This window comes from Hypoxylon trugodes (assembly GCF_022578975.1).
Source record: "Hypoxylon trugodes strain CBS 135444 unplaced genomic scaffold F4822scaffold_7, whole genome shotgun sequence".
In the NCBI taxonomy this organism is placed as follows: domain Eukaryota; kingdom Fungi; phylum Ascomycota; class Sordariomycetes; order Xylariales; family Hypoxylaceae; genus Hypoxylon; species Hypoxylon trugodes.
Genome location: NW_026250022.1, coordinates 639,560 through 666,353, shown reverse-complemented (window position 1 = coordinate 666,353; position 26,794 = coordinate 639,560). Strand labels below are relative to the sequence as shown.

The 26,794-nt window shown below is 47.3% G+C and overlaps 6 protein-coding genes across 6 annotated transcripts; 2 read left to right on the top strand and 4 right to left on the bottom strand.

The window, feature by feature from the left end:
• The first annotated feature begins 823 nt into the window (after positions 1–823).
• On the top strand, positions 824–2,971 carry F4822DRAFT_310377 (methyltransferase-domain-containing protein). The gene has a single exon (XM_051455314.1). It carries the CDS (start codon positions 1,193–1,195, stop codon positions 2,759–2,761), a length of 1,569 nt encoding a protein of 522 aa, XP_051312027.1. The 5' UTR covers positions 824–1,192; the 3' UTR covers positions 2,762–2,971.
• F4822DRAFT_310383 (uncharacterized protein) lies at positions 2,886–4,732 on the bottom strand. Its single transcript, XM_051455315.1, has 4 exons — positions 4,642–4,732; positions 4,123–4,569; positions 3,255–3,424; positions 2,886–3,029 (listed from the first exon to the last, which is right to left on the bottom strand). Exons 2-4 carry the CDS (start codon positions 4,488–4,490, stop codon positions 3,010–3,012), a joined length of 558 nt encoding a protein of 185 aa, XP_051312026.1. The 5' UTR covers positions 4,491–4,569; positions 4,642–4,732; the 3' UTR covers positions 2,886–3,009.
• Positions 4,733–7,102: 2,370 nt separating this feature from the next.
• Positions 7,103–13,620, bottom strand: F4822DRAFT_409436 (glycosyltransferase family 2 protein). The gene is made up of 3 exons (XM_051458658.1): positions 12,922–13,620; positions 7,601–12,855; positions 7,103–7,544 (listed from the first exon to the last, which is right to left on the bottom strand). The coding sequence occupies exons 1-3, from the start codon at positions 13,227–13,229 to the stop codon at positions 7,513–7,515; spliced, it is 5,595 nt and encodes a 1,864-aa protein (XP_051312025.1). The 5' UTR covers positions 13,230–13,620; the 3' UTR covers positions 7,103–7,512.
• Positions 13,621–17,261: 3,641 nt separating this feature from the next.
• On the top strand, positions 17,262–22,718 carry F4822DRAFT_437886 (glycosyltransferase family 2 protein; the record flags this gene model as incomplete). Its single annotated transcript, XM_051462457.1, has 3 exons — positions 17,262–17,569; positions 17,628–21,296; positions 21,353–22,718. 3 exons carry the CDS (start codon positions 17,262–17,264, stop codon positions 22,716–22,718), a joined length of 5,343 nt encoding a protein of 1,780 aa, XP_051312024.1.
• Positions 22,719–22,977: 259 nt separating this feature from the next.
• F4822DRAFT_409430 (alpha-ketoacid dehydrogenase kinase) lies at positions 22,978–25,285 on the bottom strand. Its single transcript, XM_051458657.1, has 2 exons — positions 24,820–25,285; positions 22,978–24,705 (listed from the first exon to the last, which is right to left on the bottom strand). Exons 1-2 carry the CDS (start codon positions 25,062–25,064, stop codon positions 23,529–23,531), a joined length of 1,422 nt encoding a protein of 473 aa, XP_051312023.1. The 5' UTR covers positions 25,065–25,285; the 3' UTR covers positions 22,978–23,528.
• Positions 25,286–25,505: 220 nt separating this feature from the next.
• Positions 25,506–26,366, bottom strand: F4822DRAFT_409429 (uncharacterized protein). The gene is made up of 3 exons (XM_051458656.1): positions 26,084–26,366; positions 25,904–26,013; positions 25,506–25,833 (listed from the first exon to the last, which is right to left on the bottom strand). Exons 1-3 carry the CDS (start codon positions 26,243–26,245, stop codon positions 25,743–25,745), a joined length of 363 nt encoding a protein of 120 aa, XP_051312022.1. The 5' UTR covers positions 26,246–26,366; the 3' UTR covers positions 25,506–25,742.
• Positions 26,367–26,794: the final 428 nt, after the last annotated feature.

Genomic DNA, 26,794 nt, shown 5'->3' with positions numbered 1-26,794 from the left:
TGACCCCGCGAAGATGCAGAAAACGGTGCTAAGGTGCTAGTCAATGGGAACCATATCTGTCGATTCGATTTATTGCGATCGTGGCTAGCAACTTAGCCGTTGAGGCTAAGGGTACATGGCAGTTTAGTATGGTGAGACAGGTAGAGAGGCGAACCCTATGGCTGGAAGTGGGTGCAAACTGAAGAGACACTGTAGAATTCCCATGTCACACTGCAGCGATGAGTAACTGCAAGGACAGAGATATCGCCGTCCACACATCATCGATTGATAGTCTTGATCAACCGACACTGAATGCCAGAAGGCCTGCTTGCATGTTGGCCAGCCGCTGTACGACAACCGATCGTACGTAAAGGTAATCACCTAAGCAGTCTTCCCTTGTCGGAGACACCGCCGGCCGTATTAGGAGGTATCAGAACAGTATAGTATGTATTGCTTGTCATCCCATTCGACAACCCAAACGTCTCACTCACTTTGTAGCCTCATGTGGGGTTTGGCCTATGCGGATGTAAAATTATTAGCAGTACTAACATTTGGTTAGACTCTCGAGTTCGTCGGATGTTGAAATGGTCGAAGGCTATGTCGAGGGTTTGCCGTAGAAAAATACGATGGAATACAGAACGAATGCGGGGTGTTTGATAACTTCATTAGTACTAGTTCGTGTTAGACGAAGCTATTCCCAAGAGGATAGATGTAAGGAACGTGAATTGATATTATTTAATTTATTCCTTAACAAATTAATCCGAACTGAGGTGAAATCCCCGCATAAATTATATAAAAGGCAAAGTCCCTTCCTAAAAAGCAAACTTCGAACTACAAATGCATCCATTAGAAGAATTAAAATAATTACTTCGAACTAAACCTTCTCTCGTATGATATAAGATTAGATTGGCGGTACCTAGGTAGTCTCCAAAGTATAGAGTTTCCTAGGTCAGATTACTTTCTTGCACGTGACTCCTAGCTTTTTCTTCGGTTGCATTGTGGGGCTGAATTGTGTACAGACCCCGGTACTTTCGTCCCCACTATTACATTGTTGCACCTATAATCCCTGCAAAAAAGTTTCAACGACGAACTCATCTTATTCTTCCAACTCTCGACTTTGATTGAATTTTTCACTGACCACTCTCTTGACTAATCATACCCAATAATCAAATATTTAACCAGGGCTTGAGGAACCTGCCCCGTTTGATTGAAGATGTTTGCGGTACCAGGTTGGGCTGTATCAGCGGATAACCTCAAATCAGAGACCGCAGCAACTCAAAAAGCAACAGCAGATGAATCTAATTCAAAGAAGCGCAAGAGGCCTTCATCAGCGGGGAACAATGTGACAACATCAAATGTTGCGGACCTCTGGGAGCAAGTCATCGAAGGAAGATCAGGGAAGAAGGCTAAATCCGACAAAGATGGCGGTAAGCCTGAAGGTCAATCTGGAGAGCGCCCAAAGAAAATGACCCTTAAGGAGAAGAAGAAACTAAAGAAATTACGAGAGAGGGAAGCAGCTCAGGAAAATGCGGAGAAGGATGGAGTTGCCAATGGCGCCAGCAAACCTGCGCCAGAGCAAGAACCTTCTAATGCCACGCCCAAGGAGGCAAAGAAGAACAAGAAGAGAAAGCCCAAGGATCGAAAAGAGAATGGCGAGGGTAACACAGCAGGGGAGAAGACAGCGGTCCAATCTGACCAAGTCTCTGCTCCCGCCACAACACCTAAATTAACACCCTTACAAGCCGCGATGAGAGAAAAACTGGTTTCCGCGCGATTCCGTCACCTCAATGAAACACTCTACACCAAACCCTCGGAAGAAATGTTCAAGCTATTCGAGGACTCACCCGAGATGTTCCAGGAGTACCACGAAGGATTCCGCCGCCAAGTCGATGTCTGGCCTGAGAACCCAGTCGATGGGTACGTCCGGGATATCAAGGTACGAGGGCAGCAGAAGGCGCCACCTAGGTCCAAGCACGGCCAACACTCCGCCGCACCAGGTGAAGTCACGTCTCTCCCACGCACGAACGGAACCTGCACAATTGCCGACCTAGGCTGCGGCGATGCTAAACTCGCCACGGCCCTACAATCCGAGAAAAAGAAACTCCGCCTCGAGGTCCTCAGCTACGACCTACAGAGTCCTAGCCCACTAGTCACTCGCGCCGATATTGCGAATCTGCCCCTCGCCGACGGTGCCGTGGATATCGTCGTCTTCTGCCTTGCGCTCATGGGCACAAACTGGCTCGACTTTGTCGAAGAAGCTTATCGAATCCTGCATTGGCGCAGCGAGCTCTGGGTCGCGGAGATCAAGAGTCGGTTCGGACAAGTTGGGGGCGGTGGCAAAGGGGGCAAGGGTGGAAAGAACGGAGTGCCCGTGAGTCATAGCGTGGGGAATCGAAGAAAGGTGCAGGGAAAGAAGGGGAAGAGCAAGGAAACGGATGGTCCAGAGGGTCCAGAGGACGAAACAGCGCTAGCTGTGGAAGTTGATGGTGCGGATGACAAGAGGGAAGAAACCGACGTCACAGCATTTGTGGAGGCTCTACGAAAGAGGGGGTTCGTTCTGCAAGGGGCAGTGGACTTGAAGAACAAGATGTTCGTTAAAATGCATTTCATCAAAGCGGCTTCGCCGACAGTTGGAAAAGGCGCCATCGCCCAAAAAGAATCTGGTCGTGGTGGTGCCGGTGCAAAGAAAACGGGTATCAAGTTCGTGGAAACGGAGAAGGAAGATCAGGGTACGTTGGATGAGAGCTCTGTTCTGAAGCCCTGTGTCTATAAGCTGCGATAAGGCCAAGCAAGCTATCTGACTGTCTGTAATCCATACACATCCACATCCGCACCTGCATCCATACCCACAGCCACATATCATACTATAGCTAGGTACCTACATATATCAGCAAACCCGTAAATATCTTCTAATCTGTAAATGACTTAATTAAGGGGTGTGTTTGTGTTTGTGCCTCAGATAATTTTTTATTGTTCAGATTCGGCGAACGTGTCAAATCAGACGACGACCTTTCTCTATTGACCCCCTGGTCACATGCAATTAACGTTGCCTCCCAGTTGATCCGTGAATTCGCCAGTCTACTTGCTATATCGAGTCCTATATTAAAGCCCCAAGCCAAATATCGCGTCGCCGTATTGTATTGTATTTATCGCGCTACGTATGCTGTCGTGCATTAATTATGTATTGTCATCGCTAGACTAGACTAGTTATTGAAGAGGAGAGAGGCGGCGAACTCGACGTTGCCGCCTGTGGCTTCTAAAGCATTGATCGCTGCCTGTCGGTCCCAGCCTAGAGACACCAAGGTGTTGATGTCGTTTTCGGGGAAAGTTCTTTGGGGTTGGACTTGAGGCTGAGGAGCTTGTTGCGGTTGAGGCGGACGGGCGGGAGGAGCGGCGGGTCGAGACGCGATAGGTGAAGAAGGACCTGCGCCGGAGGGCCCTGCTGCTGAGACTCGAGGGCCAGTGACGGCTCCCGATCGGGCACCAATAGTGGTGCCACCCGGTCCTTGAACGGTCGGTTCTTGGTTGACCGCCTCTTCGGTCTCTTTAGGAATGTCCGATTCGCCGAGGAAATTGACCACCTCGCCTTGGATAATAAGCTTGTTTTGTGCCAGGTCAATGACTGCCTGGTGACCTTTTAGAATGTCAAGACCAATCAACAGGTCGACCGACTTTCCCTCCATGACTGTGAACGCAGCGGCAAGATGCTTCGTACCCAGCTGTAGCATAGTGTAGTGAACGCGACCTATGATGTTAGCAGTTCCTACTCCACGAGCTACACCAGCGAAGCGTCGATCAACAAGACGCATGATATTACATGCTTCGGCGCAAGATGGGGACATGATCGTGGCCTGAGCACCAGAGTCGACTAGAGCTTTGACCTTCACGCCGTTAACCTTAACATCAACGTATAGTAGGTGGACGCGGCCGAAAGCTGAACAACGTGTCAGTAACGGATATACAAATCATCCAGATGACAGCCTTGACCTACATTCGGGGTTGTACTCCATAGCATTTTGGAGGTTTTCCATAACACCTTGTTGGCGAATCATGTCTTCGATCTTAGCCTGGGATTCGGGATTGAACTCGTCATTATTAAGGGCCTCAATCTCTCGCATCCGGGCTCGGCGTGCCTCCTCCTGCTGGTCCGCACTCTGGCGGAAGATTTGTGCGAACCGCTGAGGGTTCTCGAGGGCGGCGGCCAGGTGGGGGTTCGCTCGTTCCAACTCGCCCCTCAACCGAGCATCACCAAGTACTTGCAAACGTATGAGTTCCGGGTCTTGGGACAGAGCAGCACCCTGTCGTCTCTGTGGCTCCCGGTGAGCAGGCGCAACGCCAGTGTTCCCCCGCATATCCCGCACGTGTAATGCCAGCATATCTCCATCGGAAATATTTAGTTCTTGCAACGTCTTAGAGTTATCGGTGACAAGCTGGCCATTATGGTAGATGTTCTGCGATGGGGAGGGTATTCCTTCGGCTTCGATCGAACTCCGTAAGTCGGCGAGGGTCATGTCGGGAGGGACATCGAGGTTTATGAGCTGAAGCTCTGAAGCCTCCACTTCCGGGTTGTTGACGTTCACGGTAATATGCCTATAGTGGTGGTGGTTAACCAAGCTACGATATGACGAGCATACTTGGGGTATGAGGAGTGCGCGAGCTTACTTACATCTTGAGGTAGTATGGCCCGTGGTGACTTGGGATGAATGCTGCTAGGCCGTCGCAATGTGGTTGTCGTGAAGTGGTAAAGACTGTAAGACGGGTGGGAGAAAAAACGCCGCAGTTGGGTGTCGGCTAGAGTATGTCGTCAAGGCAGAGTAAAAAACGAGGGTGTGGTGTGTGAAATGGGCGAACAAGAAAATTCGGCGAAAATAATGGTGTAGAGGAAGGAAAAGTGACGAATGATAAGATGGAATCAGTTGCTGTCTACCTTTGGGATGTAACACAGGCACATGCAATAGGAACAACGGGGTGGGCGAGGGCGGGTAGGAGATCCGTGAATGCGAGGGATAGTGAAGGGTGTGGTGAAGGGATGATGATGGTTGGTAGATTTTTAATGTAGGTAGGTAGAGAGAGTAAGAAAGATGGTTTAGGTGGTAGTATCCGTATAGTACAGCGCAGTAGTACGGCGGTAGTATAGCGGTAGTATAGTGCAAGGTGCTGGAAATGGCAATCGTATTTCTACTGCATACAGGAAGGTACATATGTAATCAGGCGCCGAAACCACTACATCATCGCTTTTCCTTCTTTCCGCTGACCTTAGAGAACCTTGTCGTACTGAATAGGTCATAGCGGGTATCCACTTTATTAAGAAGGAGTCCCGTCCCGCTAGCAGAGCCTAGGCCCCAGCTATAAACTTCCCTGCAACGACTTTTTATTCGCAGAGCTGCTTCGAAAAGTCGCGCCCCCACCTAAATGAGATCTCTTAGCTGAGGCCTTATTTAGCACGTAGGGCTGGAGCCATCAGTCCCTAACAAAGACCTATAACGTTCAAGCTAGCCGTTAAAACCGATACCTAACTTTTATTCTCTTGCTATATCTACAGCATACTTGGGCATCTTAATCCCCTAAACTTCTCTACAGCAACTATTCACCACTTTAATTACCACCACCTATTTCGAAATGCGCGCGTTGGGGCAGTCCTACAACGCAACCAATCAGCTTTCGTCAAACATAGGTATTTTTCATGCTGAGTGAGATTCTTCGAACCCCATAGAAGAACTCTTAACTCTTATTAGTCAGTTTCGAAGAGCCTCCAGAAGCTTTAGCCCACTTACTACCCTCCATCACATATGCTTCCTTGCCCCCTTCTCTTATGCGTCTATACCAATCCATCGTGATGAATACGACGTCCACGCAATCTCACATCATGAATCTGGTCCAAGACATGGATCTTTTCCTTAACTCTGATCGGAATGTAACTCGGTTCCACTAAACATGACAGTTCAAATCATTCCAATTAACCGACCCCTAGCCGAATGCATAGGAGTGTTGTACTCGGCCGACGAGATCTCGGAAACCAATTTTATTGATCAAAGTAACTAACACTATTGGCATGCTACAGCTATAAGCCTGCAGAATATACATATTACGGCCCACCTGCATAAGAATAGAATCGTCCAGCCTAGCCAACAAGATGAATCTTCACAAGATTAATACCTAAAAATCTGGTGACTAATAAAAAGGATTAATGCATCACATACAAACGAGGTTAGAAACCCGCTTTAAGAATCGAGATGGACCTAACGAAGGTATAAGAAGGTAACGTTGATGGGGAAAATATGGAGATATATCAGAATCCAAAAGTTCATATAATACTACGCACGTGTCACCCTTTATATGGGTATTTCATCAGATGTAGGAAATCAGAGAACGACATGCTTACATACTAAATGCAACCAGATGTCGAGATTCGTATATGAAAAGCGACCGAACCACAAAAATCACCTTATGGTCATGCCAGATGAAGAGTCGCTTAATAACGAGGCAAAAATATTAGCAAAGCAATTGTTCTTATTGCGCATATATACTATTAATCTGGACCATATTCGACGACGATTACGCAACTGCTATTATAGAGACCATCATAAAGGCCTTGCGTATGGGAATAGGGGTTTATCAGGCAAATTGCTTGTATTTGATTTATGGAAACGCCATACACATGTTCAATACTAATACGAACAGAGTATACTAACTGCTGCGTCGTGATGTAGGTGGTTCTATATTAGTGTAGGTTTACTGTAGGTGAGCTCTAAGACATATCCCCTTAACATACGTCTAGATGACGGCTTAGGTATACTTGGCTTAATCTTTTATCGAGATGATTTCTAGGAAGACGAGAGTCCTTGACCAGGTGTCCACTTAGTATTCTTTTGTAAGTTACGTATAGGTACCTTTAATGTCTCATCTGTAGGCATCTTATAAACGAAAATAATAATAGGTATTTACTCAGAGTATGGATGTGATTCGTGCTTAAGATCGCGAGGATGGGGCTAATCGGCGTGATAATATCTTTGTCCACAACTGACCTGTCATTAGGGCAGTGACTACTTAACGGGCAATAATGTTATATATCTATGTTATCTTCTAGGTGCATTTAATCTTGACGAAACACATATAAAGGAAGTGAAGAAGACAAATTTAATTAGTTATGTATTTAAAAATTTCAATACTCCATTTCGCTACGAATCGATTCAAAATGACATATAGACGAGTTGTAAACCAATATTATTTCCATTATTACTTCGCGTATGCGTCGAACCCAGCAGCATCGCTTTAGCTTCTTCTTGTTCATTCGTTGTTTGTCCAAGATGGCTGACATTGCTTTCCGCTTTTTAATAAATTTTGACTCCATACCTCCGATGATTTGATACCCTGTCCGACCCGGAATCTGGCCTGCTGGCGAGTTGCCCCTCCCTTACGATATTTAAAATGCAATATTATATAGATAACCTAATGAAAACATGGCCGTCTAAGTATATGCAGAAATATGACAATGTAGATAGACGGTAGTGTGGTAAGAAAGGTAGTCTGTGTCTATAACTGACCAGACAATAATGCTTCGGTTGCTAATGATTTTGTTAGTATATAATTGTACAATATGAGAGGAAAGAGGGACACATACCGCTGTTGATATACAAGCGCTTGGAATCAAGGGGAACACCAAAGCGCCTCTCCAATTCTTGCTTAATACCTTTCTTAGTTACAGTCATTAGATCTGCTGTACGTAATATCTCGCGTATTTCTGCTAATAATGCATCATCGCTTGGCATGCCCGCGAGATTGGACATTTCCACTTCATGCATTTGGTTGCCAAAGAACTGCGAGCCACCAAACTGGCTCATTCGGTTCTCAGTCGGAGCAAACGACATTCGACTAAGGTGGGCTGCGTTCTTTTGGTCGTATGGTGGTGGGATCATGCCGGTCGTTGACCCAGGTCGCGATGGGTAGTATTCGTGAACGCCTACGCCCATACCAGGTTTGGTAGCGTAACTGAAACCACTGACCTCAGACCGAGTATCATCTCCTCGGCTGGTTTGTGCGTCCCATAACTCGGCTTGGTATTCTTCCCACTTCTTGCGCGGGATCGAAGTAGGGTCGAATTTACCTTCATCTGTAACCACGACTTTCTTGCCCTTCTCTCCAGCGACGACACGTGTGTTACCCCAGTTGAAGTCGTCCATGTGCCAGAAAGCATATAGAGGCAACCCGAATGAGAAGACAGGAACAGCTACGATATACATAAGCATCCATCCGATCATTTCCCACTTGCGACGTAAGATGAAAATGATGGCTTGAAGACCGTAGATGGCGCCAAGCATGACGAAAGCTGTCAACGGGATGACGGAGTTGGAAGTGGCTACCATCACGATGAGATATACAATGTAAGCAATGACGACAGGTTGGACAATGGTCGATAGCAAATCAACGAAGACGATAAATCGCATACTGAAGCAGCAGAAACCGCAAAGTTGAGCCATAGGAATAAGTTCGACCAAGTTGTGTACCGTAGAGTTAATCCAACGACGACGCTGCGAGAGGAAAACCGCCCAGGAGTCGGGCGCGATGGTCCATGCGTGAGCACTGAAGATATACTTTGTCTTGTACTTGGAATGGAACTTGAGGAGTAGGGTTGTCAAATAACGATCCTCACCCAAGTGCAGCAAGTTCTTCATATGCAAGGTATCAACACGAATTGTCGAATAGCTTTCCACGACTTCACGGCTGACAAAGAGGGGTTTGCCTGTCTCAGCCGCGCGGATGCGATACATGGAGAAACAACCAGGCAAACAGGTAACGCTACCGAACAAACTCTCGAAGGCTTTGACCAAGTTGTGTGAAATATAGTACTCGTACACCTGAATCATGGTAATGAAGGAAGACTTGGCGTTGGTAAGGGCTGTTTCACCACAGACAGCAATCAACCGTGTATCATCAAGGAACGAGGAAACCATGCGAGTAGCTGAGTCGGGTGCGACGACCGTATCGGCATCGATCTGAAGCATGAACTCGTAGAACGTAGGATTTACACCAATGATATTCCGAATCTGGTGATACATCTCTAGTTCTAGTGGACTCATGGCGATGTTGTAATGAACACGGTTGAGGAAGCGCATCATGATCATTTGCGAATCTCGCTTACCACGGTTTCCGGGGCGGGATACTTCGGACGGTTTGCCAACTTTAACGACGACCAAGAAGGGGACGATGTGACCTTGGACTTCATAAAGACCGGAGTAGACTTTACCCATGTTGTGTTGCTTAAGACCTTCGCCGAGAGATTCGAAGCTTAGAGGTTCGGGGTCTACCGTCTCGGATACACCAAGAATATCGAGAACGATGCGCGGAGTGGGCCTGTCGTTACCTTGACCGATAATCATACCGTCACAAATAATGACGAGTAGTTTGCGCTTGTCGTCGTATCGCATACGGGCGGCTGAGTCGATAGCACGACGTAAAGAATCCTCGTCTTCGGTATAGGCGGGGATTTGACACATGACGAATTTGTCCAAATTCTCTGGAATGTTCTTACCTCCGAATTGAAGGGCAGCAAAGAACTTGAATCCGATGATGGCACATAGTAAAATCGAAACGGCGAGAATGAGGTATTGAGCAAACTGGCACTTGGTTGAGTTTCGCGTGTCAACATCACCGACGTAGAAAAGATTGTCTAGACACAGTTGCATGCGCTCACGCATACCGGAGTCTATGTCAAGGGCGTTCCAAAGCTTGGTTACGTCAGAACCTGCTTTCTGCTGGAAGAGGTCCACAACAAGATCATCCATGAAATTAATGATATCGGGATCAGTTGGTTCGTCTTCGCCTTCCTTGACTTGGACGTGTCGACCGCCAAGGAGATACTTCGTTAGGTCATATACACGACTATTGAGAATAGCAATAGAATTTTGCTTAGTTCCAAGAGTGGCCACGTATTCTGGAGAGTAACCAATGGTGCCTTTCTTCCAAGACTTCAGCATTTGCATCTTCTCATAGAACCAGAATGGCTGGGGCAGAGAAGTGAAGGAGCGGAAATCGTGGTAATGAGCGTTGAGATCCTGGCTGTTGACAACATTGGCTGAACCCGTGATGTTTGTTGACTTGTAGTCCAGTGTGACAGCGGGGTTGACAGTGCCGTCCTTGCCTCGGCAGAGAGCCGATACCTGGACTGGGAATAACGAGGTAATATCTAGACCACCATACTGCGTTATTGACTTGGTAGCGAGGTAAGGCGGGTAATGAGATGGGGCGTAGCTGCCGATATCGAAGACTTGACCACGAATCGCTGCGTAGGCTTGGTTCCCATCCTTTCCATTGTACTGAGAAAGTTCTTCAGAACTGAACACATATTGCTTGGGGCAAATGAGCTGAGGGAAGGCGATAATAAAAAATGCGGCGATGAGACAACTGAGCCAAATCATCATGTTGATCGCGACCTTTTCACGCCAGGCCATCCGAACGTCCTTACGGGGCATTCGTCCCATCCAACGGACCAAGAAATCGGGGATAAACCAGGTCATGAAATATACAATGAAGACCCATCGCTTTCGACTTGGGCTGTCCTTGTACTCTTCGACTTCAACGAGCGATTTCTCGTTTCCTCGCTCAGCCATCTGTTCTCTGGTGTCGAGGTTCTTGAACATATCGCCAGCACCAAATGCCGAGACACCAGCATCGGAACGGGCATCGACATCGTTACTGCCGAAGTAACCGTTTCGGGGCTTGTCACTGTATTGTGGTGTGTTACCATTTGAAACCAACCGCTCTTTTGAAGCCCCAAAAGGAATGTCACCGGGACTTAATCCGTCACCAGCTTCGGACGCGAACCGATGGGATGCAGAAGCGCCATCCGCTAACTGTGAAATCTCCATCCAGCAGCGCTCGCTAAGGAATATACCGGTGGAGCCGATTTGCACCTCATTGTTGGGCCACTGTTTGTTTTGAGCGACTGCTTCAGCCTTCTCTCGCTCACTTCCGACGAGAATCGTCTCGGCGTCGGTAAGACCAAGGAATTCACCAAAGGGTAGGAATAAACTGAAGTCGGCTGATCTTAGTCGTTGGCTGATTTCCGCAATACCAAATGTCTGTACCTGGGTACGGACACATTTGCTATCAAATTGATTCGCAATTCGTCTATCGTTTGGCTTGAGACAAAATACGAAGTATGTGTTGGTATTTGGAGCTGTGATGGCTTGCTTTACGTTTTCCAGAGAAGATAAGAATTGACCAGACGCTCCTTGCTCGGAGTGGATGCTCGGTTTCCTGGATTCGCCTCTCGATTTGCTGTCTCCCCTGAAATCTCCCGCTTCGCTGGCAAAATCGTCGACGGATTCCTGCTTGCGTGGTCGGCGCGATCCCATTGTTCGTGTTGTTTTCCTTGACATGACACTGGGTGCCCGCATGGGCTTGGAGCTGACGGATGCTTGCATAACAGTAGTTCTCTCCTGAGGGTGCATAACAGTCTGAAGGGCCTCTTGACCGAAAAGGCGGGCGACAAATTCACTCTTGCTAGACTTGATCAAGTTCATAACGTCGCTAGAAATGACCTCGCCATTTTCCTCGACGAGTCCCTTGATGGGGTAGTCAACTTCACCGGCAAAGTGCTTGACCGTGAAGGTTGCTGCCGTGTTCTCTGACAAGAAATTGCTTCCAGGTAATCTGGCCGTCGCGGAACCTACGTTAATCGCTGGGTTCTTGCCCTCAAATCGCTTCCTTAAACTCTCCAGAAGTTGCATGTCGGTACGATGTCGGCGAGTTTGGTCATCCAAAATACTAAGTAAGCCATTGCCGGGCTTCAGCAATCCTTTGACAGCATCCGAATTATCGAAATAGCTTGTTGCTGGAACCGTAACCTCTTCGGTATCTAACATGTCGGCCTTGCGGTCGAAGAAGTTCTGAAGCGTTAAATTATAGAGAGATTCGACTGCGGCATTGTTGAGAAGTTGATCAAGCGCGGACCCTGTAGAAGATTGCTGGGAAAACCCGGGGAAATCGATGATGCTGACGGTATTCGCGATCGACTCTTCGGGAGCGCATATTTTCTGGTTGATATTTTCGATGACATACGCAACTAAGAGAGAGTATAACGTTCGAGCTAGCTCATCGGCATTGGCACGAGCGCCTTTCGGGTCTAACATAACCGTCACGCGTTCTCGATGAATCATCTTGGTCTTATATCCCATGGTATTCTGGAGGTCCGGCGCGCTGACACCGAGGAAAGCAGCGATAATTCCCAATACATCCTTGTTTCGTGCGGCTGTGATGTTCTGTCCACCTTCGTGCGAGAAACCACCACTGTCATCTGCCGTAGCGGTGGTACTCGCGGTAGTCTCAAACTCAAGCTGTCCAATATGCAAAATACAAGCTAATATTTGACAGACCTCGGCGATCTCACTTCTTGGGAACTCTAGCTTTCGAAGAGCTGTTTTGAACAGTTGAAATCCTTCGGCATCGTTGATACCAACCTTGAGTTGTGTGGGGTGACCAAGGTACTTCCATCGCTTCTGTCCGGCAGCATCTCGGGGAGTGTCGATACCAAGATGTGTTTTTTCAGCTTCGCTGGTTCCGGCCAAGAGGTAGTAGAGAACATGGAAATTGCGCTCTCCCGTCGGAATTTCGGTAATTCTGCTTCGCTCCAAACGGTGGTCTAGCAACTTTCCACCAATTAGTAACGGGTTAGTCGTCGATGCGGTATCGTATTGGAGCTCGTAAAAGAGACCGGCTTTAGATGCTGTCGGCGTTGTTGCTGTCTTCGTCGTAGTGAGTGTGTCAAAAACATAGGCAGCGAGAGAGATCTTGTTAGACAACGGCGTCGAGGACTTGTTCAATAGCGAAGTCAAAAGATGGGATCGAATTGTGGTTTTACCAGAGCCGGATTCACCCCTGTGAGTTTACTGTTAGTTTTACGCCTAGGAGCTGTCACTTCTTGGTTCAATCTTGGTCACGTACAAGAATAGGACGGCCTGGTTTTCAGTGCGATGTCCCAATCTAAGGAAAGCTCTGTCGGCCATATCTTCGGCGCCGGCCATGGCGCTCCCTTCCTTTCCGCCATCGAGGCCTTTCGTCGACGAGGTGTATGTGTTAAGAGAGATAAGGGCATGTGAGGATAAACGAGCCGTCGGAATATTTACATGGAAACGACTAGCTAAATGTGCGGTCAAATGAGTGTCGGACTGGAGATGGGCAGGGAGGGATGGCAACGAAGGTTGCGTATGAGCACCTCCGCTACCACCCATCGGCGGGAGGTTGAAGGTCATCTTGGGATCAAGGGCCAAAAGCTGGCGCCTATCAATGGACTGACGACTCAGAAGAAGATGCTTGGCGTCGTTCTGACGCTTGAAGAATGCTTAAACTAAACTCGCAAGATCGAATTCGGGGGTAAAAGTTGGCAAAAACTTTTGCAGCAACGAGTGAAGGGGGCTGTCTCCCGATCCCGTTGGTTCTTTTGGTTCACTGGATCAAGAGGGTTCGAATTATTATCCCCGACAGCAAGCAATTATTACGCGTAGCGAGTGTATGGTTAGCATACAGAAACGAGTGTAGTATTAAAAATGAAAAATAGAAACAAACGGAACAGGAGAAAAGCCAAAATGTGTGAGGCTCTCCCCAAAATGTTGCTTCTTGGGTGGACGACGGTTCAGATGAAAGGAGACATAGACTTGAATTCAAGGCGGGTTTGCCCTTGGGCAGTTTATTTTTGTACAAATACCAAGGTACATGCAATACTCAATACTTTTTTTCTATACAGTGTATGATTACCCACTCCTCAGGTACCCTCTAGTACGAGTCTTGCAGGGATGACAGGGATTCCCGAGGCGCAGGTTCACATCATACGAAGTCTTGGATTTGGGGGAGGGAGGGTGCGCTGTGACCCGCCGACACCACTTTCCTTAAGGCTTACCTTCCAGTACTAGTAGCAGCCGCGGAACGGCATATACAGGCGAACTTGGAAAGTGAAAGTACCCCGTATAATGCACAGTGCGACTATATCTCGCGCTAATAACATTAGCAGCATTACACTACTGTAGTTGGTCTCACGAACATTGATCGAACCGCCCGGAATTTTCTTGGACACATGCATTTGGTAGATGTGAGACGAGGATGGCCTCCGCTGGTCTCGACTGTTCTCTTAGGTAGGGCTCTACCTTTATATTTAAAGTGTAGGTTAGAACATCACGGACATCTTTTGGTCTTTGCTTCGGTTTCCCTGTAACCATTTTCATAAACTTCAATCAACGATGCATATGAATTTGTATAAAAGGTACCAACTTGTCTCCCTTTCCAAACAATATTGTAAGATCTAAAGAATCTGACCCATACCTGGTTCTTGTATGGAGCCAACGTGTAGTGGACAAGGGGGCATAAATTTTGCATTAATAAAAGCCTAAACGCTAATGATCTCCTTTAGAACCCCCGGGAAACATGACAACATCATTTTCAGGGGTTAAGTAGCCGGCAAAGCTGATGTGCTACCATATGTAGTATTTCAAATCCAATCCAATCTATTCAGCCAAGATAGAATGACCTCAACAGCGATTTATTTATGAAATTTGAGCATCCATATTTAGTCACCTGAAGATCGTGGATGTTTGACTTACACGCTGACCATTTTTGACCAAGACCGGGGGAAAAGAAACATCAGTAAAAAGTACATACAGTGGTCTACAGTAAGAATGACCTTTGTTTACTTCGCGCTTTTTAATATTATGCAGGCGGGTTGGCATGTCAGCAATCCCAGAAAAAAAAAAAAAAAACAGCAGCAATTTGCACTACATATTCATCCTCCGCGGTATGTCTGAGACAAGCTCCAGCTCGAATCCAACCAAATCGAGCGAAAAATGACGCCACTGTTTAGATACACTAAAGAGTCGGCTCTGATAGGCCTGATCTGTTGCTATGACTCGGACACGACGAGACGGATACTCAACTAAGTACTCCCTGCATGGTCACATACGCAATATGTACCTAGAGCTTTAGGTCCCATTGGAGGGCATTTGCCGTTCGGTCAGGAAAAATGGCTTGCTGCATTCACCAACAATTTCTGGGGAGCAGCTATCATCACTATTTCTGCTAATAGAGATTGCTTTATAAGCTGTATAAGCCCCTAGATGAAGAATTCTCGTAATGATGTGTTTAGTTGAGAATACGACGAGCTGATCTTTTAGCTGCTAAAATTCAGTTACAAAGTTCAATTGCTGACAATAGTAAACGCCCAATATACCTAACTAAACTAAACATGGTACTATAGATGTGAATTGCCTATTGCATGTTACTATTCCCGAGATCGCAAGAGGGGAAGAAGATCAGACCGAGAGGTGCAGCGAAACCGTATTGTGGCATGGCATTTGCTGGACTTAGGTGGACTTCCGCGGTGTGAAGCTGCGGGATGGTTTGCTTAATTTGAGTCTGTCGGTGACTGACATTCCATAGGCGACGCAAGATGAGACGAATAGAGTTACTCAAAAGACAATTGCCGCGAGCAAGCTTTTTTTTCTTCCTGTGTCGGGTACGATATTAAGGTTATTCGCGAAGCCGGTCTGAACTAGCATCCGTCAACTTGTCCACCGTTGTACCCGTCAACGAGGCCGTTGATCTTTAAATCTTGATTAAATGTATACGTTCAAAGTGGGTAGCGTAGCAGTGGAATTCTTTGTTCACAAGACTTTCCAAGTTGAAACCTGAGATATGAGACTCGGCTGCCTTGAAAAATATCACCCCCCTAAAATGGTTGTGCTCGTATTGATGATGGCGTATTATATGTATGCATATGCAAGTGGCTGTGGCGAATTGATGGGATTGGATGGGAACAAGAATAAAATAAAAATAAATAAAAATCATAACAAAAAAAAAGTGGTGCGAACAGGTTCGAGAAGGCTATCGACCTGTCGAATTTCTTGTCGTTCCTATTCCGATTTGGCCGCTTCGTATTTCTTGGTCCCCGCTCCTTTTTTCTCTCTCTTCTGACCAACCCGTCCAACCGGTTACCACGCGCGCGCGGGCTTCCTAGGCTTCCCAGGGCTAGTCGTGTTAAACTCGAATCATCCCATGCCAATCCGTCATGCGATAAACAACCAACGAATTATATGCAATGCGATTTGTTCGTTGCCGCCACGTCAATTTCGTTCCGAACCTGCATAGCAGCTCCTTGCGGTTTTTGTACTTTTTCTTTACTCTTTATGGTAGCTAATATGTGGTACTGTTGCCCGCTGCCTTAGCTAGAAACATACAAATCTCTGTATGTCCGCACTCGATCAGCAAGTTTAGCGATCACTGATCGGTCAATGATCACCTGTGAATTCCCTGATAGTATCCTTGTGTTGGTGCTGATCTAGAGCACTTTTGGGAGTTAGAGCGTCTGCAGAGAGGGACCAGGGGATTTCCCAGCTGTGAGGGTCAGCGAAAAAAAGAGAAGGATCAATGCACCTCACTGGCTTCAATGCTAAAGGGCTAAAAGGGGGGCACACTATCACTTTCCGCACCATACGCCTCTAGTAATATGTTAGCGATGTTAGCGTAGGTGCTAAAGGTACTAATACAGGTACCAACTTTCTAAATCTACAAAGTACTTCGTATACCCGATCGGTCCACCTTCTTCCTTCTAAGAGCCTCCCCAGGGGGAGGAAAAATTAGATACGCGCTAGACTATTCTAAGATATAGGCCAAGACATCCCGTCGCACTGTGCTTTGTATCTTTGGTACCTTCTTTTACGGATGCCCCGATCTCACCATATGTCAATTCCCTAGCCCTTCTTAGCCCTTTTTTTCATCATAGGGGAGCATTATCCCACAGTGCCTTCCTGTCTCACTGTCTTCCGTCTCCGTTGCAAGCATCAACTCGTTGTTGTCGTTTCTTCTCTTACTGCCATTTTTGCTTTCTTGTCTGTCACTTCACTCGCTCTGGTGACACGATAATTCTATCGTTTCTAATAATTACTATCGCTCTTGTAATTGTTTTATAGGATTTGGTTGTAGTGGGAAGTGATTCGTGCCATTCGCTATTCACGATTTGTTGCCCAGCGAACCCCCTTCACTCGATCAAACCCCCTCGAAACTCAATTATCACGGACCTTTACTCGTCACTTATTCGACACACATTCGCTATTTCCCCGTCGAACCCGTTAATAATATCATAAAGATTCGGTGTCTTGGCTTATTCAACTAGCCTGAATAACCTTAATCGATTCTAGTCCACCGCCGTTGTCGTCTGTGCTTGTCGATTTTGTAGTGAAGTTAGGGCGTAGGATTGTCGTGGTTGTCCGGCAGGACATCGCGATTCAAGCGAGTCCACGATGGCTAATCACCAAGCCAGAATGTCCATGTACTCGGTGGCTTCCGATTCAATGGGAGGTCCCCGAGGTGCTGGACAACAATCTTCTCAAGTTTCGACGACTACCCTCTTAAACGATATTCACAACATCTACCTATCGTCTCAACCTTATCGACTAGACGCAGGCACAAGCCTCGTGGTTAACACATGGCTTACCGCAACCCAAATGGGGCCGGATGGTAGGACGGGAGGAACCGTAGACTCTGCTTTGGCCGCTCGAGCTTGGGAACATGCCAGGCGCCGGGCAGAAGATGGCTGCATCATCTTAGGGTATGTATTCGCCTTGATAATGTTGGTGTGTTTATATTGTTGCTTATTGGTATTTCAGATGTCTCCATCAATCAACACCTTCACTATTAAACCCGTTTCTATCGTCCTTACCCTTGGCCGTCCCCTCGTCTTTATTCACTGCCCTCGAAGTCATAAAGCCATTCATCCGATGTGTAACGCCATACAACCCATCGACGCCGCGGCAATCTGCTCTTGGAGTGACCCTCACTCTGAATCTGTCAGGGAACTTGACTGCCGCTAGTTTAGCGCTGTCACAAGGTGGTATCGACACCGTCAAGGGGCTACTCGATATACCTGCCGAGGCTGGCTATCGTGCGTTCGACGTCTTTTACTACCTATTAACATCCGCCTCGACGCCCGCCGAACGTGAGTTTTTGGGTCTTAAATCAGCCTCGACCTATGCATTGCTAGCCAAATCCGGCACTTACAGCCCACCCTCATATCTCCCCACAGCTGATGATGCGGCTGCTGCCGATGATTTCCGAACTGCCCTTAAAGAAATTGGAATTAAGGGCGCAGCTCACCGAAATTTCATCTCGACTCTCGCTGGCCTTCTCAAGCTTGGTAATACCTTGGACTATAATGTCGATGACGATGTTCTTGATGACGTTTGCGAGGATGTCGGCGGGCTGCTTGGTCTTGACCCCGAAGTTCTTGCAAGACAATGCTCGACGGATGATAGACGAACTCTAGTTGGTGGACTGTATGAGGCGTTAGTGGATTGGGTAGTTACGAAGGCAAATGAGACCATTGCGCTGCAGATGTCTCGCATTCGTGATGGCCAAGAATCGCTTGACGGGCGTAACTCACCACCATCGGCTGAAGATAACGGTGATACCGTTTGTATTACTGTTGTCGAAATCCCGGATGCGAACCTTGGGAAAGCTATCGCGATGCGTGGCATCTTCGACGACTCATTGGGTATCAACGCTGAAATGAAAGAGGACGGAGTTAATGCTATGGGTGTGGGGAGTTCAGTTCTTCGAGAAATGCAAAACAGCGTTGCCGATGTTGCACCAGATCTAGGCATCATGAACGGCCCGGTAGCACGAGCAAGGCAGCACGAACTTGAAAAGCGGGAAGAAATTCTCGAAAAGGCCGGCTTTGCTGGCGACGATGATGGCTTCCTGAAGAAGCTCCTTTTCCCCGTCCCAGGTCGAGGTATCAATCTAGGCCAAAATGCACGAATGGATCTCCCCGCAGTTTTAAGTGCCAGCCGTGTGTGGTACCATCTATCACTTCATCCGACCGATGAGACACCAGCCAGTCTAGCAGCTCTACCTTCGATCACATCTGCTTGGTCAGCTGGCACAGTATCTCGCCAACTCCGTGCTTGGAGATTACCTGAATGGGCTAATCGCCGCAACAAGAATCTGGATTTCACGGCGGATTTTGACTTGGATGAATTTACCCAACGTTTCAGTCCCCTGGGTTGCAGGGAAGGCCGGGATGGTATCGAGACTTGGATTCTTGAGAGAGGATGGAGTAACGGCGAAGTTGTTATAGGCAAGGAGAGGGTTTGGATGCGAGAGACTGCTTGGTGGGAAGCTGAGAGCATGCTCGACCTGAAGCCGCCCCAAGACAATATGCCTATGGGGAATATTGTAAATCCATTCAATACCCCTGGCCTCGAAACAGGTTTCTCCAATGGGAGCGGGTTCTTCCCTCCCCAGATTCCTGACCATCACTCTGACGGCAGCCGAGATCAACTTATGATGAACCACCAGCGCAATCAGAGCCAGCTCACGTTTGCTCAAAGTCAGATGAGGGCTCCTTCAGTCGTGCCCTCTGCTATGCGTAATGTTACCACCGGTGACTACGGTCTGGGCAGCAAGGGTGATCAGCACCGTGACCAAGTATTCTATAATGCCGATGGCGAAATCATCAACAGTCTTGACCCAATGGATGCACAGGGGAAGCATGTTGAGACAAGTGATACTACCCTCACTCGTCGTATTTGGGTCGGCTTTGTCTGGGCTTTGACCTTCTGGATTCCTTCTTTCTTGCTCCGATACGTTGGACGAATGAAGCGACCCGATGTTCGCATGGCTTGGAGAGAGAAATTTGTCCTGGTCTTCATCATCTTCTTACTCAACGCTTTCATTGTATTCTGGATTGTCGCCTTGGGCACACTTATCTGTCCCAATTTCGATAAGGCATGGCTTCAAAGTGAAGTTAGCTATCATGAAGGCGCCGATGATTTCTGGGTCAGTATCCACGGAAGAGTCTACGATATCACGAACTTCTGGCGGCTGCAACACAGTGACACCAACATTGAGACGACCAATGATCTCATGCAACAATTTGCCGGCATGAACTTGGATGAGTACTTTGTGGCTCCTCTTCCGCTCACCTGCCCTGGCTTGGGTGTCCCCGAAACCATACAACTACAGAAGAACGACACTCCTACGCTGCCGCAGGGTATACATACTTCCGGATACTTCCAAGCTGATCAATCATCCAAGCTAAGAAGTGCTACCTGGTACAGGGATACCTTCCAGCCAAAGATCAAGGAATACTACCACGGAGACTTGGTCTGGGATCTGAACAATGTGCGAGACGATGGTAAAAACAACAACCACATGTGGGTTACTTATGAAGATAATATTTATGATCTTACGGACTACTTCACTACCATTGACTACTACAAGAACCTTGCTCAGTACAATTTCTTGGATACTGATATGATTGATGCGATTAAGGACAACCCAGGAGGTGATGTCACCAGTACTTGGAATAATCAAATTTCCTCCGCTCAAGGAAACAAAACTGCCCTCGCTTTGAAATTGAACAGTCTCAACTGTATCAAGGAGACATTTTACGTCGGTATTCCCGACTTCCGGCAGTCAGCTAGATGCCAAGCCAACAACTATATCCTCCTCGCCTTCGCCATTGTCATCTGCGCAGTTATTCTCATCAAGTTCCTTTCAGCCCTGCAATTTGGCTCTAAACGGCGTCCCGCTCCTCAGGATAAGTTCGTTATCTGCCAAGTCCCAGCGTATACCGAAGGAGAAGATTCTTTGCGGAAGGCATTGGATTCTCTTACAGCACTGCAGTATGACAATAAGAGGAAGCTTATCTGTGTTATCTGTGACGGTGTCATCGTCGGTGAAGGCAATGACCGACCTACCCCAAAGATTGTTTTGGATATCCTTGGAGTTGATCCTAAAGTTGATCCTCCGGCCTTGCCTTTCAAGTCTGTTGGTACCGGTAGTGAGCAACTTAACTACGGCAAGGTCTATTCCGGTCTCTATGAGTATGAGGGCAATGTCGTTCCTTACATCGTTGTGGTCAAAGTGGGCAAGGAATCTGAGCAGTCTAAGGCTAAGCCTGGTAACCGTGGTAAGCGTGACTCACAGATTTTGGCAATGAGTTTCTTGAACCGCGTTCACCACCGTTCTCCGATGAATCCCCTTGAACTCGAGATGTTCCATCAAATCAATAACATTATTGGTGTCGACCCTGAACTTTACGAATACCTTTTGATGATCGATGCCGATACTTGCGTCCGAGAGGATTCTCTTAACCGTCTTGTTGCTGCTTGTGCCAACAACTCGAAGATCGCCGGTATCTGCGGTGAGACGGGTCTACAGAATGAAGAACGGTCTTGGTGGAGTATGATCCAAGTCTACGAGTACTACATCTCTCACCACTTGGCGAAGGCTTTTGAATCCCTTTTCGGCAGTGTTACTTGTCTCCCTGGATGGTAAGTTTGCTCTTTACATCGCGACCCTGACCATTTTAGCTAACCATGTCATGCAGTTTCTCAATGTACCGATTGCGCACTGCGGATAGAGGCAAGCCTTTGATTATTTCCGACGACGTCATTAGGGAGTACAGTATTTGCAACGTCGACACTCTCCACAAGAAGAACCTTCTAGCCCTTGGTGAGGATCGATATCTCACTACCTTGATGACGAAACATTTCCCTCGCATGTCGTACAAGTTTATTCCTGACGCATACTGCCAAACCGCTGCTCCTGAGAAATGGAGTGTGCTTCTTTCTCAGCGACGTCGGTGGATCAACTCAACTCTTCACAATTTAGCTGAGTTGATTATGCTCAAGGACATGTGCGGTTTTTGTTGTTTCTCAATGCGTTTCATCGTTTTCATTGATCTTACTGGAACGGTCATCCTTCCGGCCACTTGCGTTTACTTGGGTTACCTGATTTACCGAATTGCCTCTCACACTGGCCCGCTCCCAGTCGTTTCTATTGCTATGATAGCTGCAGTTTATGGTCTCCAGGCTCTAATTTTCATTCTCAAGCGCCAATGGCAACACGTCGGATGGATGATTATCTACCTCATCGCCTTCCCTGTTTACTCCTTTATTCTTCCCATCTACTCGTTCTGGAACCAAGACAACTTTACCTGGGGTAACACACGTATCGTTATCGGTGAAAAGGGTAGTAAGCAAGTTGTTGCAGTGGATGACGAGGGTTTCGACCCACGATCCATTCCCCTACAACGTTGGGATGATTATGCTACAATGAACAATCTGCCTGGACGTCGCGGACTTCAAAGCGAGAAAATTCATGATGTATACGATGACACATACGAGATGGACGACATGAAGTCGGTCTACTCTTCAGTCCGACAACCTTCCGTCCTTACCGGCCTTCAAGGTCGTGGTGGATTCATGCCACCTCAATCCCCTGCTCCCTTCCAGAACATGTCCCGTCAGTCTACCTATGGTCCATACACCGACAACCCAATCCACCGGCAATCCACCGCTTCGTTCGGAGACATTCAGCGCATGCAATCGCCTTACCAAGATTCACCCATTCATAGACCAAGCATGACCAACCTTCGTGCTGTATCTAATAATTCACCACATGATATGCATCGCGTTTCCAATATGACTCTTGGTTATGGTGGTGGCGCCCGACCACCTCTAGGTCAAGGCCACCAGTCCACAACCTCTTTCGACTTCCAACGGGGGCACCTAGGACCCGATGACGGCATGATCATCGAGGCAATTCAATCCGTACTCCGAGAAGTCGACCTTGACACAGTAACTAAGAAACAAGTGCGCGCCCTGGTCGAACAACGGTTGCAAACAGAGTTGTCAGGCGAAAGGAAGTCATTCCTAGATCGTCAAATCGACAACGAATTGGCTAATATGTAGTCACGTCATCTTTGCCATCTACAACCGGCTAAACAGGAAAATACGTGGGCTAATAAAGGTGTAAATATAGCAAGCAACTCAGGTTGATCATGTTTGATATGATGCTGGCGGGTTTTAGGGAGGGTCTGGATTTATCTAAAAAAGAATCTTATCCAAGTTGGCGTTTTTGAACAGACGAACCATAATAGCCTCTAGGTACAAAAGAAAACCATCATGTTTTAGTCATGGTGTTGGTATAATATGGCCGGGTTCGAGGTTATGCAACCGTATTTTGCTTTTTTTCCCTTTCCGTTTAAATGTTATCTATCTTGGATATAGGATATGGTGGTTCTCGGATATCTTATTTACAACGTCACTTGCATACCGTCGCATATACATCACTTACGGCTCTTTCTTTACTATGGATTGTGAGCGTTACTACTAGGTACTAATACCAAAAATTAAAATTAATAATTAAGCTTCGTATACGAATAAGATACGCGCTATAAAATGTGCTCGCTTCGTTTATGTCTGGTAATGTTTCCTCTTAGAGGCGTGTATTTATATGTACATTTCGTTATCTTTAACCTCTCTGAACAGCTCAGCATCAACGATATCGTTCCTCACTAATATGCAGAAGCACATGGAGTAGAAGTAATTTGATATATAAAACCTTTCCTATATACAGCCATCGAATCATGCGTTTACCTATCCATGCATATGCACGCCCAGCTTTCGTTATCATAAAAAATCACTGTTGATACCTAGGTAAGAACACATGCTAGACTCTCCTATTCCACGCCAGGTTACGCAGACATCATGGACATAAGCTCACCCAACTATCGCATCATCAATCTTACCCACGCCCTTGAGCCGGAGATACACATCCGTACCCCAGCCATATAAACTCTGCACCGCGATTCCACCGCCGAAATACTCAGCATAGGCGCGACTAAGCGGTAATCCATACCCCAAGCCCGCAATCGAACTTCCACCACCGCCCGCTGCCGATATAACATTCAGCGCATCCGTACCCCCACCGCTAGCACCATTTCCTCCACCACCGTTCGTCGGGATATCTTCCTCCTCGCTGAATGTAGTAAAGCTATAACTCCAAATATTCGGCAATACTTCCGGCGCAATCCCGCCCCCACGATCCCGAATCCGAATCGTTACCCCCGGTGCATTGTCATCGAGGGGTTTAATCGCATCGCTCTTAAACGCGCCTTTATCCCCCGCCGGCGGGTCCAGCGTAACTCTCGGCGGTCCTGCATCCGGTGGTTCCGGGGCTATGGTTATAACGACCGGTTCACGATTCCGCCCGTTTTCGACGGTGGCTCGGAATGCGTTTTTTAGAAGCTCGGTTACGATGTATTCTAAATGCATGGGTACGAAGGCGAATGTGGTGTCTGGTTCACCGTCTATGATCCAGTGTGGGCGAACCCCGTATTTTAATTCGCAGATATCGGCTACGAAGCCGGCGCATGAGTCTACGACTGCGGAGGGGGAGAGCGCGGTGTCGATTACGCCGATGTAGGATGGGTGTTCGGGACAGGGCGTTGGGGAGGCGGAGGGGTCGAAGTGTGGGAGGCTGCTGTAGTGTAGTGCTATGTGTTGCTCGGCGATTAGACGTGTGCCGATGCGGGTTCGGAGGTGGGTGTCTAGGAAGTGGGTTACTTCTTGTGGCGAGATGTAGCGCCGGCATTCTAGGAAGCCTTTGGCTAGGATTGGGATCGTGTCTTGGTGCGTGTGCACGAGTTCTGCTAGGACGGAGGTGAACCGGATTTCGGCGTCAAGGTTGGCGATTGTGCGGTGTTTCCACGGGAGGAGGGTGGAGAGGGAGTGTAGGTAGTTGTGGTAGATCTTGGAAATGTTCGGGTTTGAGACTACGATGAAGGGGAGGTTGCGTAGTGCTTGGATCCGGTGGGCTAGTCGGATTGGGAGGAGTGAGAGGGTGAAGTTGGCGGAGGAATAGAGGGCCTCTGCGGAAAGGGGAGGTCGGCCATGTCTGTTGTTACAGTGTATTAGTTACATGCAGCTTATATATTGACTCTTTCTTTCTATATGGTATATAGATACTCCTTTATCGCCAGGGTCGTGATGATAATATTAGTTAACATACCTAACCAGGTCAGCAAGGCTCAATGGATGCTGATGTTTATTGGTGAGGTCAGCAATCTCGTCGTCGGTTACCGTCGCGGTACTAGGCGGATGGGACCATTTCTGTTCCGACGGTGATGTGGTTGACGAGGGGCTCTCTGTGGTTGTAGCATGTGACGAATAGTAACACGATCTCAACCCATTGCGTCTTATAATCGAGGCATTGGGCGCGTGCAAGCACCGCAACGGCCTAAATAATCTACTCATGGCGGCATTGTGTGGTTTTATGTATAGCGGTGAGTAGAAGGGGAAGAGAGAGGAAGAAAGAAATACGTATGTATAGTTTAGGTGTGTTATAATATGTTGGACCTGGTTGGAGTCATCAAAGCAAGGATATATGTATAAGGGAAAATGGATATAGTCGGGATTTTGATTGTGTCGGGAAGAGTCACGAGCTAACAAACCCCGGAAACATAACGACGTCAGTGAGCAAAATTGGATTGATAAGGGATCGTATCTATCCTTTTATATTTTGCCGATCTTGCCTTGGCCGTTTTAGGGGACTCTTCAGGCTTGCTTTGAAGCTAAATGCCAAAGTAGACAGCCCTGGAGGTACCTACTAGTACTCCTACCTGCCCATATGTACCTACCTAGGTAGTCGTCATTAATGAAATGTATAAGGTGATTGTATAAAGCAAACATACAAAATGAAATCGTAAAACTTCGCATTTCAATTATAAATATGAGATCTGGATCGTTTAGGTAATAGATTTAAGAAATATCCATCTACTATTCTTAAGAGCTGCATAAGCCAAGTCCAGTCAAGCTTTCTGGTCTATCCTTAGGTGGTACCCGTGGCTCCATAGCCCGACCCCTCGTATCGTATCATATCATTCAAGTGACCTTTGCAGTGCCTAATTGCCCCTCATCGCGTCCTCGAGTCAATTATTGAGTTTTCACCTCCTGGTCCAACTCAACCGCTTGAACATGCTCGTGGGATTCCAATGTCGTTACGGCGTCATTAGGAAACGTGACCCTAGTTAAATTACATGTCAACATATAACAAGAAATGCAAGAGTATAGAAAATGGACAAGGGGTTACACACGAGAAGCCCTTGATAAGCTTGTATTCATGGCCGATCTTACCACCCTGCTCCTCAGCATGCTTCTTTGCTGCGGCCACTTCCTCGTCGCTAGCAGACGCCTTGCAGGTAACCTATTAGGCAGTGAGCAACACCATCCAAGCGACTCGTCATCTATGATGCCGTGGGGAGGTATATAGTTACAATGTAGGTAGGCATTTTGGTAAATGCAGTTGTATGAAATAAAAGTCTAGTTGGTGGTCTATAGATGTCTTTAGGCGTAAGGTTACACGAGGAAGAGGAGAAGAATAAGAGTTGCGAGATAAAATGTTGGGCTTGGGAAGTAGAAGTAAGAAAGAAGCGCATGCCTAGCTACTTTATTTATTTAGAGCGGCTGGCCTGGCTAATGTAATACTTAAAAACAAGCCTGAGCTACGTATCATAAAGGTTCTTGGTATCGCCGTAAGGAAGGTGGGATGGGCCAACGGTCCCGCGTAGGCTTTCGACTGGTGGGAGGGTGAATACGTCATCATAGGCCGAACTTAAGACAAACTTCCCGCTTGCGACTACCATTTAGCGTCTTAGGGGACATCAAAAGATCAGACCCAAATATTAAGCATACGTATCTTAGGACTTACAACCGGTTTTGAGTCACACGGCGGTTTACGTATGTGGTGTACTTTCATCCTAAGGAGTAACTGCCCAGGTACGCAAATAAATTGAATATTAACGATATCAATTGTACAATTTGACTCAATATTCCCAGGTACATCAATATGAAATGGTATTCCTACCATTGCACCACGAAATGGGTAGTATGCGTGATCATTTCTAACGATATGGACCTCGGCGTCCATACTGAACTCTACGCAGAGAACGTAAAGCCGCTAGTAGCCTCTAAAGACCCCACTTAAT

Bases quoted from the DNA above. Each gene is read 5' to 3' on its own strand.
- F4822DRAFT_310383 (XM_051455315.1), bottom strand. From the start codon at position 4,490: ATGACCCTCGCCGACTTACGGAGTTCGATCGAAGCCGAAGGAATACCC. The intron at 3,425-4,122 runs GCAGGAGGAGGC...CTCGAGTCTCAG, and splicing joins TTCCGCCAGAGTGCGGACCA to CAGCAGGGCCCTCCGGCGCA. The intron at 3,030-3,254 runs GCAGCGATCAAT...ATCAACTGGGAG, and splicing joins CTCTAGGCTGGGACCGACAG to GCAACGTTAATTGCATGTGA.
- F4822DRAFT_310377 (XM_051455314.1), top strand. From the start codon at position 1,193: ATGTTTGCGGTACCAGGTTGGGCTGTATCAGCGGATAACCTCAAATCA.
- F4822DRAFT_409430 (XM_051458657.1), bottom strand. From the start codon at position 25,064: ATGAGTAGATTATTTAGGCCGTTGCGGTGCTTGCACGCGCCCAATGCC. The intron at 24,706-24,819 runs GTATGTTAACTA...CTGTAACAACAG, and splicing joins AGCCTTGCTGACCTGGTTAG to ACATGGCCGACCTCCCCTTT.
- F4822DRAFT_409436 (XM_051458658.1), bottom strand. From the start codon at position 13,229: ATGACCTTCAACCTCCCGCCGATGGGTGGTAGCGGAGGTGCTCATACG. The intron at 12,856-12,921 runs GTACGTGACCAA...GTAAACTCACAG, and splicing joins AACCAGGCCGTCCTATTCTT to GGGTGAATCCGGCTCTGGTA. The intron at 7,545-7,600 runs GTATGTGTCCCT...CAAAATCATTAG, and splicing joins GCGCTTGTATATCAACAGCG to CAACCGAAGCATTATTGTCT.
- F4822DRAFT_409429 (XM_051458656.1), bottom strand. From the start codon at position 26,245: ATGCGCTTCTTTCTTACTTCTACTTCCCAAGCCCAACATTTTATCTCG. The intron at 26,014-26,083 runs GTAACTATATAC...ACTGCCTAATAG, and splicing joins CCAAAATGCCTACCTACATT to GTTACCTGCAAGGCGTCTGC. The intron at 25,834-25,903 runs GTGTGTAACCCC...TAATTTAACTAG, and splicing joins AAGCTTATCAAGGGCTTCTC to GGTCACGTTTCCTAATGACG.